This window comes from Chelonoidis abingdonii, chromosome 22, assembly GCF_003597395.2.
Source record: "Chelonoidis abingdonii isolate Lonesome George chromosome 22, CheloAbing_2.0, whole genome shotgun sequence".
NCBI lineage: Eukaryota > Metazoa > Chordata > Testudines > Testudinidae > Chelonoidis > Chelonoidis abingdonii.
Genome location: NC_133790.1, coordinates 7329490 through 7349583, shown reverse-complemented (window position 1 = coordinate 7349583; position 20094 = coordinate 7329490). Strand labels below are relative to the sequence as shown.

At 42.0% G+C, this 20094-nt stretch overlaps 1 protein-coding gene across 6 annotated transcripts in view; it reads right to left on the bottom strand.

Annotated features, from left to right (window-relative positions):
- KDM2B (lysine demethylase 2B) overlaps positions 1–20094 on the bottom strand; it is a 176792-nt gene that overhangs the window by 55557 nt on the left and 101141 nt on the right. For all 6 annotated transcript variants that reach the window (XM_032800626.2, XM_032800627.2, XM_075059864.1 and 3 more), the window contains 2 exons: positions 9670–10124; positions 98–184 (listed from right to left, as the gene is read on the bottom strand). In XM_032800626.2, coding sequence (XP_032656517.1) covers positions 98–184; positions 9670–10124 — 542 coding nt within the window. The remainder of the gene's footprint in view (positions 1–97; positions 185–9669; positions 10125–20094) is intronic.

Genomic DNA, 20094 nt, shown 5'->3' with positions numbered 1-20094 from the left:
ACAGCCCTAAAATGCCTTATCAAACTATAGCAGAGTGAACACTGAAACCTTGCATTGAAATGATTAAAAGGCAAAGATAGCAAATGTGACTTATTACCTTTGTGGTCTTCTTAGGCCAGGCTACCACAGGGACCCCCGAAATGGCAAGATTCTGGTCGTCATCAGCATGTTCCTTCAGAATGTTCTGTTTCAAATGAATGCAGCTTAATTAGCCAGAGAGCTATTTTTGAAACTTAAGAGGTGAATAGTAGGAAGAGTGTTACTTCTGTCTATCTAGGTTAACTTTGTGGCTGTAAATGACTTGATAATGTCCAAACCTCCAAACATTAAATCCACTGTAAACCTCTCTATCCAGCTGCTAGGATTCGTGGTTCATTTAAAGTGAAATCTTCTGCAAAGAGTGCAAAGGAATTACAAATCTCATCATGTACTATTAATGGAAAATTAGGTTCCTAAAGCACCCTTTAAAAAAAAAAAAACACACAACATACCGCATATGTGTGCTTGTTAGACAATGTTCAAAGGCACATGAAGAACATTGACCAAGAGCAATGAAGCCTCATGAAGACAATGGAAAGTCCCAAGTCCACCAATACTATCTCCTGCAGTCATAAGACATTTTTGTTTTCTGTTTATACAACACCTAGCACAATGGGGTCCTGATCCATGACAAGGTCTCCTACGCACTATGGAAATCAAATAATTAATAATTATTATCATCAGTTGCGTGGGACACAGCTATCATCAGTCTATCTGAGTATTTCAGATACCAGGCACTTAAGTCAAGATGGAACATTGCAAATTGTAATCTGTCAGCTCTATTAGCATTCAGATGAAGAGCACTGTCATCTCCACTAGCAACTCTATACCTATTCTTACCTTTCCTGTGGAAATCTGCTCAATTTTTTGTGAATCAAGTAAAGCCCTCAGGTTTCGGAACACTTACTAACAAAGCTTCAGACAATGCTTAATTCCCTGGCCTCAAACTGGCTTTTTTCTGAATGCTTTTGTTCTAATGCTCTGTATTGGATGTCTTGCGAGTGGGTTTCACTGGCTCATACTGCTTCTGCCATGGGGAATAGTTTTCATTACCATGTAACTCAACATAGAGAAATGGGATTATTCTAATTAGAAACTGTCTTTATATATAATAAATTGTGCTAGTGGGAATATCCATAATCAGTTCCCTGCGCTTATCCCTATATTTACAAACTGAGCGGCAGAGCCCTCCACTTTGGATTCAAGTATCTATAAACAACCACTGAAAGAGTCAAAAGTTTAACAAAGATTCCACTGATCTGCTGAAAACTGAAGCTCAAATGAGCCTTCATACATTGCTTTATTGGAATGATTTTTTTTTAAACAAGATCTGTGCATTGAAAATTACCTCATATTTGAATTGACAAGATAACCACAGACGTCAGTGGAGTTGCTCCCAATTACACTAACTTCTTGAAAAAGCTTAATTAGATAACAATAAACACAAGGCATCCCCAGTCCCCATAGTGGAGTTTTAATCATTAGAAATTTCACACACTATATAAAAGGATCTTAAAATACACTAATTGTTTTTAATAGGAAATGCACTTGGAATAACACAAAGAAATTACGCATGCTGTCCTTCTGTAAAGATCAAACTGAAATGAATGATGTGGTGCTATGTAGCCAAGGACCAGATCGTGGCCCAACTAACAGCCTGAATACAGCAGGCAGTGGCAAATACGCATCCTACCAGGAGAAGGCAGGATGCCATATGTAGAACTGGTTTAAAACACCATGGGGGAATGTTTGCTGCCTTCGCAGAGCAAAAGGTTCACGGGCTAATGATTGTTGTGCATATGGACATCTGTACTGTGACTTGGTCACGCCCCTTACTGCACCTTAAATGGCATTAGCAATGGTGGCTGCAGGCACCGGCGCTACAAGCACATGCCTGAGGTGGCAAGCCGCACGGGGCGCCCTGCCAGGCTCTGTGAGGGCGGCAGCCAGGCAGCCTTTGGCGGCTTGCCTGCAGGTGGTCTGCCGGTCCTGCGGATTCAGTGGTGGGTATGCCGAAGCTGCGGGATCGGCGGACCTCCCGCAGGCAAGCCGCCAAAGGCAGCCTGCCTGCCGTGCTTGGGCCGCAAAAAAGCTAGACCCACCGCTGGGCATTAGGCAGGCAGATCTCCTAGTCTTTTGTGCACCATGGCAAATTTACAGTCTGGATCCTCCATCCCTTTTTGATAATTGCACAAAAATGTGTGACTGCCTCAAAACCTTCTCCTCCCTGCAGAAACATGCAGGCACAGGCAGGATCCAGTCCTATGTCCGGATATTTATGTCTCTTTGCTGGTTGAAGAGTCACATGACTATAGCTAACATCATACATGCCGCAAAAACAGCTCCCTCTGGAAGACCCACTATTGAGATTGTGAAGCAAGTGCTGCATGTCTGGACAATCTGTAGTTTGTCAGAGCTGGGATGCTTAAAGTGACATTTATTCACAAGTGTTGTCTGATAAAAACTGTAAACTGTTAATCTCATTATTGTTTGTAATACCCTCTCAGAAGCTTAAAGGCAAAATTACTTTCACCACCAGCTATGTGCATTTTGGCAACAGCTCCTTGTATGTCGAGGATGCAGTTCAAACTTTCTGGAACAGTTTTTAAAGCCTCCAAGAGTCTGGGACTTGAGATGGTTCCCACCACATAACTTAGCGCTGCAGTTAAGATCCTTATTACATGGCAACACCTAGCTGGAAAATTGATATAAAATAAATTAATCCTCATTTGCATTCATGTGACAGGGTAACTGGGTCCATTGTATCTTATCATGAACGCAGTCACCATCATTTAAAAAAAGCAGTATTTCTTGGCAAGCGAGTAATGGATTTTTAAGGGAGACTGGGACTTGTTGGATAAAAAGAGTGTTATCGGGAGCCAGGGGAACTGGGAATCAAGCAAGGATAGTAGGGAGATCAGACGAGGAACCAGTGGGAACAGAAAATGGGAGACTGGCTGCGCAAGAAGACAGACTGGAAACCAGATAGGAGGCATGGGGAACAGAGGGATGCCTGACACAGATCTGATGAGGAGTCAGGGTGTGGGGAGGGGAAACTAGGATTAGCTGGGCAAAAGAAACAGGCAAGGAGCTGAGATTGGATGAGGGAGAGAGTCCAGCTCTCAGATGGGGAGTCAACAGAGGAAGAGCAGGACTGGTTGGGCAAGGAGACTGGGATAATAAGCTTGAGGAGTTCAGAGTGACTGCCTAGGTTAGGAGACTGGGAAAAGTAGCCAGGGTCAGGAAGATATAGGACTGGGACAAAGACAAATTGGAGAACACAGGGGAAGAAGGTCAGGTTTGTGGGGGAACAAGGGGAGAAGGAGGGCCTGTGGCCACTAGACAATATTTCCCTCCAGAGTCTAGAATGGAACCCAAGATTTCCAAGTCTCACCATTTTCTCTGCTGTCAGCAAATATGTGTGAAACCACTGGCATAGTGTGTCTCATACCCTGCTAGTGCCAGCCCACACACAGGATGACATCCTCTACTATTCCAACCTACTGTTACTATCAGTTACTCTGTTAAGCTCAGAGGTTTGTATGGAGAATCTAAAGGGTCCAACCTGTTGATAAACAATGTGGGTGTCACTGATGCCATGTGATGGTGTGATAGGGCCCTCAGTGGCTGGGCAGCCTAGTGGCTAGATCGTTGGTTGGGGGGCTGGAGGGGGATCTGACCCCTCCTTCTGCCTCAGGACCTGGCCCAGGGTCCTGTGTTGCTCAACTCCTAACCAGGGGAAGATGGATCTTCCTCCCCATCCAGGCCTGGCATTGGCTGCAGGTATAACGGGGTGGGACTAACTGAACCCACAGGTGTTCTTTAATCCCTGATGTGCCCAGCTGTAGTCTCTCTGCTCCTTCACAGATGGATTTCTTTTTCCAATTTTCTGTTTTAAAAACCACAGGAAATTACACACACAAATTATGCTAAAGGATTATTGAAGTTGCAAAACTGAGCACTCAAAAGTTCAGAAATGCCTGTACAATCTAAATTTGGTCCCTTTATGCATGGGTTACAATATTCTTTAATTACATGATCACATACTAATTTTTCCACAGGACCCTGTTTCATTCAGTGTACAATATGGAAGGTTCTGAATTAATGAGCAGTTATTCAATATTTTCTTTTCTCTTCTCTGTTCCATGTGTGGCCCTAGGTCTTATTAACTGCACAATAGTCAAATCCTGCTCTGAAGACAGAATTATTAATTTCCACATTGGCTTTTTTATAATGCTCATTACTGTAATACCAAGTGATTCACAAATATGAATTGATTTGTTCTCACACTACTCCTGTGAGATGAGTGGGTAATATCCCTATTATACATATTGGGGAACCGAGGCAGAGAGAGATTAAGATCATAAATGTCCACTAATTTTAGATGCTTAATTTGACATGCACAGGACCTCAAGGCAGGCATCCACAAAATGAGGAACACACATTTAGTGAGCTCCTGTAAAAAGTTTGAGTTAAGTGACTTACCCAGCATCACAAATGAACTCTGTGGCAGAGGCAGGGATAGAATCCAATTCTCAAGGATGGCTTTCAACTGCCTTTAGCCAGGAGACCCTTCTTTCTCTTTCTGCAATCCTCTGCCTCATTCCACCTTCCAATTTCTGAAACAAACGAGGCAGGGGTCCTACAGATAGCAGTTTACTACACAATCCTGATTTATCCCCCAGTGCACCAACTATTCTGTACCCTGAATGAGGCTGGCATTCTGTGGAAAAAATACCATGCAATCATATAACTGAAGACTGTACCCTAATCCATATGCACACAGAGGGCAAAACTGAGGTTTCATTGGCAATCTTAATTCTGGCATTTCCTAACTTCTGGGTGGTTGACTTTCCACTCTTGGGCAAGGATGATGTCCCTAGCCTGCTAGCCAGAAACTGGGAATGGATGACAGAGGATGGATCATTTGATGATAACCTGTTCTGTTCATTCCCTCTGAAGCACCTGGCATTGGCCACTGTCAGAAGACAGGGCACTGGGCTAGATGGACCTTTCGTCTGACCCAGTATGGCTGTCCTTATGTTCTTAATGTTCCTTTAATGTCATTTTTGTGTGTAATTTACATGCTACAAAAAACAACCTTTCTACACTCAGTTTTGAGATAAGCGTATAAAGAAATAACTTCTCTGAAGGGATATACAAAGATTCTGCTGTATCTGTAAAGTCTCAAATGAGTCTCTTCTATGTGTAATAATAATAAAAGTATATTATAGAAGGTTCATTTCCATTCAAAGGAATTTTTGTATATGACATTTTAGTCTCCTTTATGCTCCAGGAAGACAATATTCTGTGGAAAACAGGATCTGGGTAATTAAACAGGTGAGACAAACTACTTTATTCAGTCATGTGGAGTTTCACAGAATCAGCTGGGGTAAATCATATACAATTCATACCCTCCTGTCTTAAGCAGGGATACATTTAGATCACAGGAGACTGGATTACTGTTCTGTAGTGCAAATACAACTTAATTAGCTACATAAAGCCTATTTGTTAATCAAGTAGGAGACACTTTGAAGTGAAATAATTCATTTTCCTGATAAGAAGGGACACTGAAAACTAAACTTGTGTAAGTTCCTTACACATCATATGAGCTCCTAAGTCATCTGACACTACTAAATGGGGACACTACAATCAGGAAAGGTGCCAAACTAACAGCCCTGGAGATTGAAATCCCATTTATCGACAAGACAGATGGACAATGCCACAGTAAGCCTCCCCACACCGCCTTTCCAGTGTGGCTCTATCGAGAAAAGAGGAGAGCTCAGCTCCACACTCAATTCAATCCTTAACTTATCTGACAGCAAGGGGGTCAATTAGCGTCAGTGGTGGTTGTGTCTTTGTGACATGGATGCCTGTCCATTGAGAGCTGGGTTCAGACCACTAAGCGGATTTCCTAGAGGCCTCTCAACACCTATTAGGTGGTAACAACTTTCAGTCACTACCAAACAAAATTAGATCTGAACAAGTGACCAAGAATCAGAGATGAAAGACTACATCCATCAGGTCAGAGAAAGTAGTGGAGTGTGTTTCATGCGCCCTATACTAGGGCCCACACATATGTATTAAAGAGTATATGCTCCTGCACAAAATCTGTCAACAAAAAATACATCCCTAAACATTGGCTGATTTGTCATATATAGAGAAAGCATCCCTTTGTGAGCAGTTGATAAAAAGAGAAGAAAGAAAACTGAAAAATAATGGTTCCCAAATTGTGGTCCATGGATTGCTGACTGGTCACATGGTGATGATTCCACTGCCTATTTTCCTAGCATTACTTTCCCACGTAAGCCATTGCTATAGCTGCCCCAGGGCTGTTATTCTATTGCCAGTGGGATGGAAATTAGTCTATGCAATTGTGACTAGGAGGGGAGATGCTCCATAAAACCATCATGGTCCACGCAATGAGGAAGTCTGAGAATCCATGCTTTAAAAAATAAAAACCCAACCCCACCTCAGAAAAGACCATAAAACTAGGGTCTCTCAGTGCAGATAGGAAGCAGAATAGAATTTGTACTGAAGCCAGATAGTAACAACTTCCTTGGCAGCACCAGAAGCTGAAATCATTCAAAGACTCTCCAAGCCAGGTACAGCAATGATGGCTGCTGAAATAGGAGTGTTCTTGCTTTCTCTTGGCAACAAACTCACACTGGCATATTCAGAGAACTCATCCTCTCACTCTGCAGACAGAAAGAAACAAACTCCACATATGCACTTTGAGGAAGAGTTCTCTATGCTGTGTGTGTGAAGTTAATAGTTAAATGAATTCTTACATCCCCTCTTCTGTCCTTCATATCTGCTGCTGTCACTGCAGTTCTCACAATGTAATGAACCAGGCAAACATATGGGGCTGGCACTTTACTGTCTGTCTGACTGAAGCCCCTCAACTTTTTGAATCTTCCTCTTCTGGAAGGTGACCAAAAGGGTGTTCCCTTCAGCCTGGCAACCAGACATCTAAAACTACAGTCTTGATGGGTGTTGCCAAGGCTTTCACTGTATTTGGCTGTCTGTGGTGATAAACTGCCATGGTTTTTAGTTTCCTCTTAGATAATATTTCCATGCTACACAAGATAACCAGGACTTCTCAGTAGCCTACCAAATTCCCAGCCTGGAATGTACTCCATTTTTATCGAAATCTGAGTCTATGACAGAAAATCTTTCATTTAAACGTTAACATTTCCACTGAAAACTCTCTCATAGCCTTTCAAATTAAAGAAGTTAGAAGTACAGAGAGCTTAACCTGCCCCTTAGCTACACCTCTCCCCAACTGCCGCCTTGTTCTCCAACACCTTACCTTTCATTTAAAAATCAAGTCTCTCTCTCTCTCTCTATATATATATATCTCATGGTTGCAAATATAACTTACAGAATGTGACCCAAACTTAATCAACATAGTGATGCCTGCCTGAGATTGCAATGAACATAAAATAATCACTCCAAGAGATGTTAACTGACCCAGTTCATCTCAGTGAAGTGTTAACTCCCCAGTGATGCTAATTTAAATCTCAACATTGTCGTCTATTACACTATTGATTAAAGCATGAAGGAAGGACAGAGATGATATTTTGAAAATCTGCACAATCTACTGAGAGTGATATTTAATTCTGGTGCCCCAAGAGGATGAAACCTGGGATATAGTTCCACTTATTTTTCTCCCCAATCAAGAAGTAGCCAAACCCAAGTACCTTAACAGAACATCTGAGCTCTAGCAAGGGGAAATCAAGCCAAAGGACGCCAGCACCCTCCATAGATATATACAAACCCCATCGAGGGACATCTGACAACACACAATCATATTTTGAACATCTGCACAGTTTACCATAAGTAGCATCTCAGTTTGGCATTTAAAAGGATGCAGATTATTTTGTAAGTGGAGCCTGGTTTGTGGGTGGAGCTTGGATGAGTACCACAACCTTTCTTCTCTGACCAATTCAACCCCTGGTCTCAGGGGTTAATTCTGATTTCAGATTATATAGTGGCAGATCACAAAGCAACTTGTGAAATCAAGTACCATGATTGTGTGCAAATACACAAAAATACACACAGTAGTCAATTGGAGGGACAGCTCAGTGGTTTGAGCACTGGCCTGCTAAACACAGGGTTGTGAGTTCAATCCTTGAGGGGACCATTTGGGGATTTAGTTGGAGATTGGTCCTGCTCTGAGCAGTGGGTTGGACTAGATGACCTCCTGAGGTCCCTTCCAACCCTGATATTCTGTAATACACCAGTCATCAGAATTGCACTCTTGGTGGCTTACCAAAATGAGTACCACGTATTGTGATTCCAGGCTCCAAGTTTGTGGAAGATGGCTGTGCTACACACTGTATGTTTATAGCCTTTTTATTTAAATGGCATTTGGGCTGCTTCTAAGCAGCTGTGACATAGGTTATGTTGAATAGTACAGACCCTATACTTCTACAACATATACACACACTTTTCTTCACAAGTCATGATAAGTAGGACACATTTTCTCTACTCTGTGGTGCAAAGAATAATAAATAAAACCACATTGTCCAGAGAGGCAGCAATGACTAGTGGTCAAAGTGCAGGAGTGGGGGTTACTACTCATCATTCCAAATCAGGGGCAAATGATTATGGATGGGTTATACACTTTAAAAAAAAATAAGGAATTTAGAAAGGAAGGGCTAATAGAAATTTTAACCTTGCCTTTTCTAGCTGAAACTGCTAAAACATGAATTATTAAATACATAAAAATAATACACTAATGGATTCATCTTCACATCATCTTTGTGAGGAAATATGAATATCCCCATTTTAGAGAAGGGGAAACAAAAAGACAGAGGTAAAATAACTTACCTAAGGTGACAGAGTTGGGGCTAGAATCTACTAGACCATGTTGAAAATTAGTTTTTTTGCCTACTCTTGAGATTTCCCCTTTGCCCCTAAACCAGATGAGGTCACCACTCCTGCACAATCCCAGATGCTATGTCAATTACCTACAGACTAGTTCTGTTTTAGCAGCCGCTCACTTATCCCACCATCTCCAAGGAAAGTACATTGTACCAATAGGCAATAACCATCACACTGCAAAGGGCAATGGGGGAAACAAACAAAGAGAAGGAGGGAAGTAAGGAAAGAAAATGCCATTCAGAAAGTTAGATGGGTCTGGTTTTTGAACCAGGATCAAGTATTGAAATCCTGTAGATTTCATTTGTGTCAGCTAATCAGACATACCTGAAAGCATAGTGGATTAAAAAGGCATATTAAAATACATGGATACACATAAAATAGGATTCTATGTATGTGTTTATGTACATGAGCTATACCATGCACTGCATTGCAAGGATACACAAACTTTGTGACACTGAGGGCAGTTCCAACCAGAACAGACCTGATTAAATAGATCAGATTGTAGATGTCCATATCCGTAATATGGAGGAGGAGTCTATGAAGAGAAGAAGGCCAACCATGCAATATTCTCCTTCCAGATCTGAGTAGCATTCAGATCAGAAGGGGAGCGATGCGTGCTGGGTTTCCCTCACATTGAGAACAAGTGTTTGCATAACTCTAAAAGCCTCACTTTATGTACTTTTATTGTGTGCACGGCCTATGGAATATACATTTTATAACTTTAAAAGCAGTTATACCCACCTTCATATCCTCCAGAAGTGCCTGAGGATCCTCAATGCCTTCTGGAACACACTTCTTGTTCTCTGGGAGAGATTCAAGCTTTTCTACTAGGGCTTTCAAACCTTTCAGTTCAAACTCTGTGAGATGAGTCCATTTGGTTGAGACTTCTGTAGCTGGCGATCCTGTTGGTGTTTTGGGATAGTCCGTGGGGGTTGTTGACTTTACACTGTCATCTGACTCATTGGACAAAGTTCTTTTGAGGTACCTCATTACTGTGGCTTTCTGTTTTTTCCCTGCAACATCCTTCCCTTCAGAGTGTGTGCTGTTGGGCGAGGAGGAACCATCAGCCAAGGACTTTGGATTCTTATCCAAATTGTCTTCCTTCTCCTCCCGGGCATGAGCATCACAAGATTCTTCATCCATGTCTAACCAGGAATCTGATGAGAAGCTGTCTACGCTGGGTTTTCTTGTGGCATCTGAAAGACACACAAAGAAAATTAAATCTTTATCCTGCTGAATTTACAGTTTAAACAGTCCTCCTGTCAGGACTAGTGCCCACCTGATTAGACTGGCAAGTGGTAGTGCCTGGTAACTCTTACATGCATCTAGGAGTGAGTTTTGTTCAGATAATTTAAAACTGATTTTGCTGTGTTTCATTAACATCTATTTTACACAAATGGCTGAACAATTTAGGAACAGTATGGCTTTTTCAAAAATTTTCAATCTCCAAACTCCCTCAGTTAAGGGCAGAGAAAAAAAAAATCACAATTCATATATTTGAGATGTATCATTAATTTCCCAGAAAAAACAGATGACATCAGATTTGACATTCTTCATATTTCTAAGCTAGAAACACAAGCAGGAAAAAAAAAAAAACACCTTAAAAACCTTGCCATTCTTTCAGCCCTTCTTTATAGATTACAAAGAAGCAACAAACTATTTTTTTTCCTTTGCAGGTCATCATCAATAGAATGTACAAATACTTGGTTTTATATGGTATCTGTCATCCAATAACCTTAAAGCACTGCAAGAACACTCATTACCTCTGTGAGACAGAACAATACTATTATGCCCATTTTAAAGATGGGAATCTGAAGCACAGAGAAGTGAAGTGACTGACCCAATGTCACACAACTGTATAACCATTCTATTATGAATACAGCCCCAAATGCATGCTGGTTGCTTTAGAGATAAATAATAGGACAAGAGGCTGAATGCTCAAAGAGAGTTAGCCTCCTAACTTCTATTTAGGCTCCCATGAAATCAATGGAAGTTAGGCGCCTGAGTCTTTTTAAGCATTCAGCCCAAAGTCCCTGGCTTCGAAGAATTTACATTCTTCGGTCTAGTCTACAGTAGGCTTTTCCCCTGAAAATGCCCACTGTTGCTGATTCCAGAACAGCGCCAATGATGACAGCATTACAAGAGGGATACTGGTCAAGGCTCCAAAAACCTTTTAACTGCAGTTTTGTTTATACCTGCTTTTCTACAAAACAATAAGGTTATCCTGTCTACACTAGCACTTTCCCCATTACTACCACTAGCAGAGATGAACTGGTGTTAATTGGTGGGAATTTCTGGTTAAAAATGCTAGCGTAGGCAGCACCCAACAAAGTCAATGGGTCCAGCTCATTGGATCCAGCCCATGACAGACATTATATGCAAAAAAAGAGAAGAGTAATAAACATGTGACTGAGCAATGAAGTGTCTCATTTCCTTGTTTTCATTTACTTATTTTCAACCATCTGAATTCTGAGTCTTTCCACAGTTTCTCTTCACCCAAACCTTTTATTTATTATTAGGAAGGACTAAATAAACACTAAGGCTATGTCTACATTAGCACTTTACTTGGCATAAAACTCGTCACTCAGGAGTATGGGAAAAAATCCTTTGAGTTACACACAACAGAAGCGCCGGTGTGGACAGCGCAATATTGGAGGAAGACGCCCTCCCACCAACATAGTTACCATCGTTCATTGGAGATGATTTAATTATGTTGATGGGAGAGCTCTCTCCTGTCAGCATAGAGGTTATATGAGCAATCTTACTGCGGCACAGCTGTGTCAGTACACTTGTGGTGCATTAAGCTTGCTAGTGTAGACATGGCCTAAGTAAGGACTTCAGGATTTGGCTGCATTATAATAATAAGCAAACTTCTCACAAATAATGAAGCAAAGAATCACAGAGATTGCAAGTGAACCTCTAAGACACAGAAGGTTCTGACTGTGAATGAAAGAATATGCCATCATCTCCTCAGAAAACAAACTGTACTTACTAGCTGAAAGACAGAAAGATGCAACAAGCAGACAGTTGTTGCTTAACTGCTAAATTCAGACATGCTGGGAAAAAATCCTCAAAAGGTTTTGTCTACGCTGTGACAATGAGTTCAGTTAGGTAACACCTGATAGAAATGAAGGGGGCAGTTACGTTTATCAAGGTTAATGGGCTATTATTTCAAACTTAGACATCACAGAATGTTTTCCTCACAATCTTATTAGATTGAGAACTATTTTGGAGGGAAAAGGTTTAAACTGATTTTCTGGAGAACAAGACAGAAGCTTAAAAAAACAAACAGTATTGGGCCACTGACCCAGTCAGGCCCTGGTTACAGTGAAGATAAATATCCTACTCCTTTCTATCCCTTTCTCTCTGTCCCTTCCAATACACACCACTCGTAAGGGCTTTAAGATAATCAAATTCAATATTCAGTGTGATACAGTGATGAATGACAACACTTAGAAGCAGTCACTTCCTTTGGTTCCTGCTAAAACTCCCCAGTGCCAGGCTACCCTCCTAGGGTCTGTCTACACTAGGAAATGTAGTATCAGAAAACATGGTAAGCTAGCATATTTTAATTAATGCACAGTTAAACACCACTATGATTACCCACAACCAGCTAACACTGTTTTTCCTTTGTGCACACTAGGTGCTTTCATTCATATGCCTTAAAATGCTGTACAAAGCAGGTAAAAGTCATTATCCCCATTTTCAGGTGGGAAAACTGAGGCACAAGAAGGGGAAATGACTTGCCCAGAGTCACCCAGAAAGCCAGTAGCAGAGCCAGGAATTGGACCCAGTTCTCCTGAGCTCCAGTCTGGTGCCCTATCCCAGAGGCCACATTGCCTTTCTGTTAATTAAAATATTCATAAACACATTTTCTGATCATTTAAATTTCAATAATGTTCTCTACTTCACAGGTGACTGAAGTATGGAAGTCCTGTCTACACTGGGGGGATTTTGGTGATTGGTGGCCAGTGTAGCTGCAGCAGAAACCCTGGTGTGGGCATGGGAAGCAGTTATCCTTGCAATTTGCACCAGTGCAACTTTGTCTACTTGAACCTGTGGTCATGTGGAACAGTGAAAATCGTAGCTTACATTGACTTTGCTGCCTACACTATGTTTTTGTACAGGCGCAGCTATGCTAGGTGCTTGCCACTGACAGGTGACCTAACCCAGTTACAGCTAAGAAAGGAGCAGAACATATTGTGACCATCTACAGGAAATGATGTTTTGGCGCCATTAGTGAGTGGCACCTGAGATACACCACCACCTTTTATCTCTGATCTAATCAGTGGAATCAAAAGGCCAGAGGGAAGGCACGGAGCTCAGTGGGGCATCCTAACACTGCTGATAAACCCAGGCCCCACCCAACAAAGCACTGGAGCCCTGGTCCAACCTGGGAACGACAGTAGGGCCAGGCACCTTCCTCCCCGATTATATTGGCTGCTGTTCCTCCCTCTGCTGGAGGCAATCTGCACTCAACCAATGTTGTTGTGTTGGTTACACTTGGTTCATGCCTTCCAGTCCTACACTTCTATGATTCTATGGTTGCAAGCTTTTCTCTGCTACCACAAGGGCTAAAAATAAGTTTTTTTCACTGAAAGCAGAGATTCTCTCAGCATATCACAGCTCTGGAAGCTGGGACATTAGGCATGTGTCCTAATGTGCTTATGCCTCAGTGGGTAGTGTTACTCAGCATCCCTCCACATCTCCACCTGGTGCAAATCTCAATGGAGCTGAAGTGTTGCAGAGCAGCTCTCCGTGTTGCCCTGTCCCACTCCTCCAGTCTGTTTTACAGCTGGTGCAGGGGGAACTTCCTCAGCAGTTCTCCTGCTCCTGGGGCTGTCTTTCTTCTCTTTGGGCTCTTTTTGCCCCATGACCTCCCCATTAGGGTTTCCCCCCCTCCCCCATTCTCCCAAGCATAAACAGGGAGTCTTGAAAAGGGATGTTTTACAAAGATGAAGAGCAGGGCTCAGCATCCCACTCATGCTGAGGCCCCTCATGCTGCCTGACAGAGAGAGAATGTTGGAGGGAGAAAGAGGCAGGACGCTGCAACCAGAGACTGGCCATTACAGGTTCAGTAAGAGTTGAGGGTTGGACTTTTATGCCAACAAATCCTATTAGTTATGGTGTGCTAGGGTCTGTCCCAGGGCTTGTCCACCTTCGGCATTTTTACACAGTGCAAGCCCTCAGTGTAGATATACTCAACTGGTGTAGAGCAAGCCCCAAGCTGTCCAGGTACAGCACATGTACAATGGGGTTTGCACTGGTGCAACTGGGGGGATTAAGATTAAGTGTTAAAGGGTTAACCCCCAACTGGGAGTTTTCTGTTTCCCTTGCTGAGTATGTTATTTGTTCCTTTTTCTTGTTTATAAAATCTCCCTAAAGGAAAAGACCCTGCTGACTGCAATTGTGGTTTCCTCTGCTTAGTCATTCCACCAGCCAACACTGCATTATAACTATTTTTAAAACCTATTTTGTAACCCAGGCTCCAACCTGGCATAGGTATACAGTTTGAAGACGAGATCTAACAGGGTTTGGTCCATCCCATTGCCACTTTAAAGCCATGTTACCAGGAACATTGTTTAAATGGCCTCCATGCAAGTGCATATGGGGCCTAACTGAGTCTTTTAAAAATGTTTAAATGCTTTCTACTGTGCTCACTTTTTAGAGCAATCTATTAAATAAAGTGGTGGTGTCTCCCAGAATCATGAACATGTGTAATCCTCTGTGAATTGAGGTCACTGCTTCATATGCCTCATCAGGGTTTGTGCCAATCAAGAACACTGCAGCATATAAACTTTACTTTCTTATCACATATTATCCTGTGAGTCTTTGACTACCCCCAGGCCTAGGATCACCTACTGTGGGTCTCCTCCTTAATACAATTCAAATCCTTTCAAAAAAAGGATGGGGGGGGGGGGAATTCTCACAAATACAACAATTCTGGATATGGAAAACAGAGAGACTTCGCGATTTTATAATCCAGAAAAAGAAAGGCAATCAGTCTTAGCACAGTACAAGGAGATAGGAACTCCCAATTTCTAAAGCAATAACTCGCGGTATGGCCTTAGGCAAATCACAATTACTCTCCCTCAGTTTGCCCTTCTGCAAAACAGAGATGATTATACATAGTTACCTTCTTCAACAGAGGATTAAGCTGCTAACTTTCCCTTCAGCAGTACAGTGTGTTCAATATATATTCTTCTGCTGCAATGGGAATTGCCATTCACAGCTCCAAAGCCTGGCACTTTGGCCTGTCAGCAAGAGGTAGTGAGTGAGTTCTTTACAGCAGTCTAGTCTAAAAAGGAAATGAGGGCATCGAGGAATCTGATCATATAGAATTTTCCCAAATAAAAATCACTTAACATAATCCATACATTCTTTTTCAATGGGAAATCCACTATGCTGTCTGTGAAGAAAAAAAGGAATGGTTCCTCCACCATTCCATACGGCACCTTTCTATTACCCATCAGACTGTATGTACAGTCCAAGACATCCTGTGAAACATCTTACAGTGGGAATCTTAAAAGCTACAGGATATAGAGTATTTTATGACTAGCGCCACATCTTCTCCCAATTACGCTTTGTCAGTTTAGTCTCAAGATTCACATCTGACTGAAGGACACATGTAGGTCAACTGCTGTTGAAAACATCCAACACAGACTCAACAATTCTAAGGATAAGAATCCTGTAGGCATTTCCATCTCAGAGCAGCACATGTTCAAATCTGGTAGGAAGTTCATATAGAGTGCCCTTTTTGACTCCAACTGGCAGGACGAATGCCACAGTCGGAGGTACATAAGAATAAGATTCAGTGCTTTTACAGAAGCCTGTGATTGCTGTAATGCCATCACTTCCACTGAGCTCCTGCCCTCCTATGGAACAGATCAAAGCAATAACAGACTCTCACATACTAACCAGGATCTTAATCTAAGAAAGCTATTGCCTGGAAACTCATTCTGGGACTGAGGAAGGAAAGAGGAAGCAAGGTCTCCTTTTCTATACCACTTAAAATGTAGACGTTTTTTGCACAGAGAGTAGAATACAGGGACAAGCTTTCAGTAAGGCAAGTACTGGGTTTCTGATTTTGTGCCTGCAATTTTGCAGGTGCAAATAACTGCAAACCAAAAAAAGAGACACACTTATTCCAAAACAAGTGTCCACATGGGGATTATACTGGTATGACTCAACCGGAATAATTATATTAGTCAATTTCCACAAGTAGACCAGCTCTTGGATTCAGACTCACCTCAGAATTTGGCCATCTTAAACTCAGGTATAAATACAATGCAACAAATCCACAAATGTAGTCATCGTACATGTACACGAACCCCCCACATCCCATAGATTGGAACAGTACTCAAAGATCTCTATCACCAAATGATAAGTGAGATCAGGGAGGCAGCAAAATCTAGGAGAACAACCTGGATAGGTGACTTGAAATGGAGCAATATTAAGAGAAATTCGCATATGAGGGAGTATTCTGGAGAAGCTGTTTATTGATACCATCAGTTACATGTTTTTGAGCAGCTCATTCTGGAAAATACCAGACAGAGGAAACTGCTTTCTAGGTAGCTCTATCCAAACACAGGAGCTAGAGGATAGGATACTGAAATTAACCCCTTTTTATACAAAAATGTGTCATGAGATCTTTAACACAAGTGATCAGGACCTTGGTTTTCTGTTTCTTCCAAAGATGACACCTATCAGCAGTAAAGAGAGATCTATCATCACTACTGACTCAAAGCAAAGTGCCTAGCAAGTTCCAGAGACCACTTCTTACAGCACTGTTTTCTCTTTGGAGATCTTTCCTCCAAGTGCTACCCATGCCTGACTCTTCTTAGCTTGTGAGATCCAGTGAGAACACTGTCTGCAGCAGAGCAGATGCTGAATAAAAGAGCATATCTCCAGGGTAAAATACAGAAAACTATAAGAGCCAAAAAAAGCATAGTTAAGACGTAGAAATCCAACACAAACCATAACAGGGAAGATATATGGTAGGAAAAGAGGAAATGCGAAGAAGCAGATAGCTACGAACATTAAGACTAACCATTAGAAATTTTTGAATAAGAATGCATGGGACTCAAGATGGTTTCCCTAGTCCAAGGAGTAAAGCTACAAAGGAGTCGCAGGTAACCTTCTGTCCGTATTCACTATTGATGGTGATGGGGAAGTCCTTCCTCAAAGGAGCACCTCTTATGGAAATCAAGACATGGCATTAACAGAGAGAGAAGTCTTTAAGGAAAAGAGGAGGCAGCAATCTGAGGACCTTAAGAATCCTGAAGGAAGTTTAAAAAAGACAAAGGAGCAGAATTTCTGACAACATCTAGTTCACTGAATGCTCTACATTTAACAGTTGTGCCTGAATGTTATGGTGCCCCTGTTTAAAAAAAAAAAAAAAAAAGCTACAGGTGATTGAACAATTACAGACCAGACAACTTCACCTCACTACAGGGAGCACAGAGTATAATTAAGAGCAGGATAGGAAAATATCCTAAGTAATAAAATATGACAGGGAAATAGACCAGAGGTATGATTTCTCTTGACAGGAGCTGTGATTCTGTTAGAATTATTTGAAAAAAAAACAAAACAGCAAAATACCAAAAATGGGAATCCAGATGATATAAACTTGCCTTTTTGAACAGCAGTTAGTAAGGTCCCTCATATCTATATAATCAGTTAAAAGGTAATGTCTGACAGGGAATAAAAAATAGATCATGACAAAGATGCATAAATAAATGTCTTTTTCTTAGAACAGAGAGAAGATCCTAGGAGTCAATGACAGAAATCAGCACTGAGACTGACACTGTTTAGTATGCTAGTGAACTGAAGTTGAAGGTGGCAGCCAGGTGGTAAAATATGCTGTAGATAGAGACTGTTTAAGTGAGTAAAAAGTACACGTCTGTCCAAGAGAGCAAGGTCAGATTAAGATCCTAACATGTTTGAAGTCTGGTGGTATTAACATAATACACTGTCAAAGTGCCTGTAATCATGCCTCACTCTATTGCCTGGGGCTCCGTTAGCTCAAGTAGCACTGGCTTGTGATTTTACCGCTGACGGTCCCAGATTCTATCCCTGCTGAAGAATTGTAGCAGGTATCACTACATTAGGACCTGGAGTTTTGGTTCAGGTTCTAATAAAACGGTAGGAGAAGAGAAATGTAAGATTTCAGAAGGGTCTAATCAAACTGGGGGATGGGCTCTTCATTAGCTGCTACTATCAATCTGCAAATTAAGATCAGGGAAGTAGAGAGAGAATCCAAAAGAGGAAGATGAGAATCAGTACCTTCAGTCCTGCTCAGAGAAGCATTCCTATAATAATAAAGAAACCTTCACAACTGTGCAACAACAATCTAGAATACAAAATTCAAGAGGAACCCTACAATAACAAACTCATGAACAACCCGATGACAAGTGCACACACATTAACGTAACTGGCCATAACAAGCCATTGTGCAGCTCCCGCAAACAGCCCTTCAATAACAAATCCATGTGTGCATGATGGAAATAATTAAACAAATTCAAGCTTCCAACAGGTTATTGAAAATCAGGGAGAGTTAAATTTAAAAAGGATTTGGAAACTTATTTAAAGAATATTTGAGAAACCTTTGAAGCTATAGGGAAAAGGAGCCTTCCTTACCAAAAAATCCATTTTCATTCCCCAGGCCCAACAGCCAAGGAAGGAGACAATGTGTCTCACTGTGGGGTTTGCCAGGAGTGCAAGTTCCTTCCCACGGCATCCAGAGAGAGGAAGTATGCCCCACTCTAGCGCTCACTGCAACTTAGGCTTCCAAACTGTCCCACTCTTGACCCAGGTCTCTTCTTCCGGCCAGGCTTGTGCCGTCCTGGTAGAGCCCCTGGGTGGATGAAAGGGTGCTTGATGATCCTAGACAATGCAATAGTCACACAGTGGAGAGGGCCAGCATTCTTCTCAGAGATATAGAATTTTGCTCTTTAAATCCAAGTATTTCTATAGGCAGCAGTTCTTCAAAGCACCTCTGACTTGCATCATCCACCTCTTATTTTGATTGCTCAAACTATTACTGCTCTTCGGACTTCTTTTTACTGAGGCTTTTTCCCTTGAAGGCTCTAAGTGTCCTTTCCAGTTCAAGCTCCAGAGAAGCACCATGTGTCTCAAAACTGGGGGTAAGTCTGGAGGAAAACTGGGACCCAATTAAAGATGGCTACCCTCTTCATTTCCACCTAAGCACTGACTCCTACTCTATCACTCTGAAAGCTCCATTTCTATCTCCTTCCCCACAATGAACAGTCTCTTTCCATCACAACATTTTCTCCTTGCAGCAGACATCCCAGTATTCTGGATCCAAAATACAATTTTGAGTCCAAGTAATTTTAGTGCCGGCACAAAGGGCTGGACTGACAGCCCTGGGGACACCAAAAGTTCTCTTTGCCTCCACAGAATTCCTACAAATGGGCAATGGCAGTCCAAGATTCTCCATACTGCCTCAATCCTGGCCTAAAAGCACTATCTACAGAGCTGAGAAGACAACTTAATCTCCATGGCCTGTTATTCTGCTGATTCAGCCTACTGAGATTCCCAGAATGGGCCAACTTGGTGACAACTGTGTTTTTACATGACTTGGATGCCTCACCACTAGGAACTGGACTAAGGTCATACTTATGCTACCACTTAAGTCACCAAAATGTTATGTCGCTCAAGGGTGTGGAAAAAACACACACAGCCTGAGTGACAAAAGTTTTGCAGGCATATGTGGCAGTGTGCATAGCACTACATCAGCGGGAGAGCTTCTCTCACCACCATAGCTACCGCTGCTCATTGGGAGTGGTTTAATTAAGTCAACGAGAGAGCTCTCCCGTCAGCATAAAGCAGCTACGCAAGAGAGATCTTACAGTGGCACAGCTGAACCAATGTCACTGTAAGCTATCTAGTATAGACATAACCTGAGACCTATTCCGCATGGCTGACCAAATCACCAACAGTCACTACTGAGCGGACCTGGATTCACGCTGGTGATTTAGATGGAAAGGTTCCATATCTTATGTTCAATCTCCTGAGCCATCCCATCTCCATGCACCTCATTCATTCTAAAACATGTTAATTTCATTGTACAACTTAATGACCCTCCACCCCTGCCTCAGTGTCAGGAACTCTCTCTCTGGAGCACAGCATCTCTCATGCCAGCAT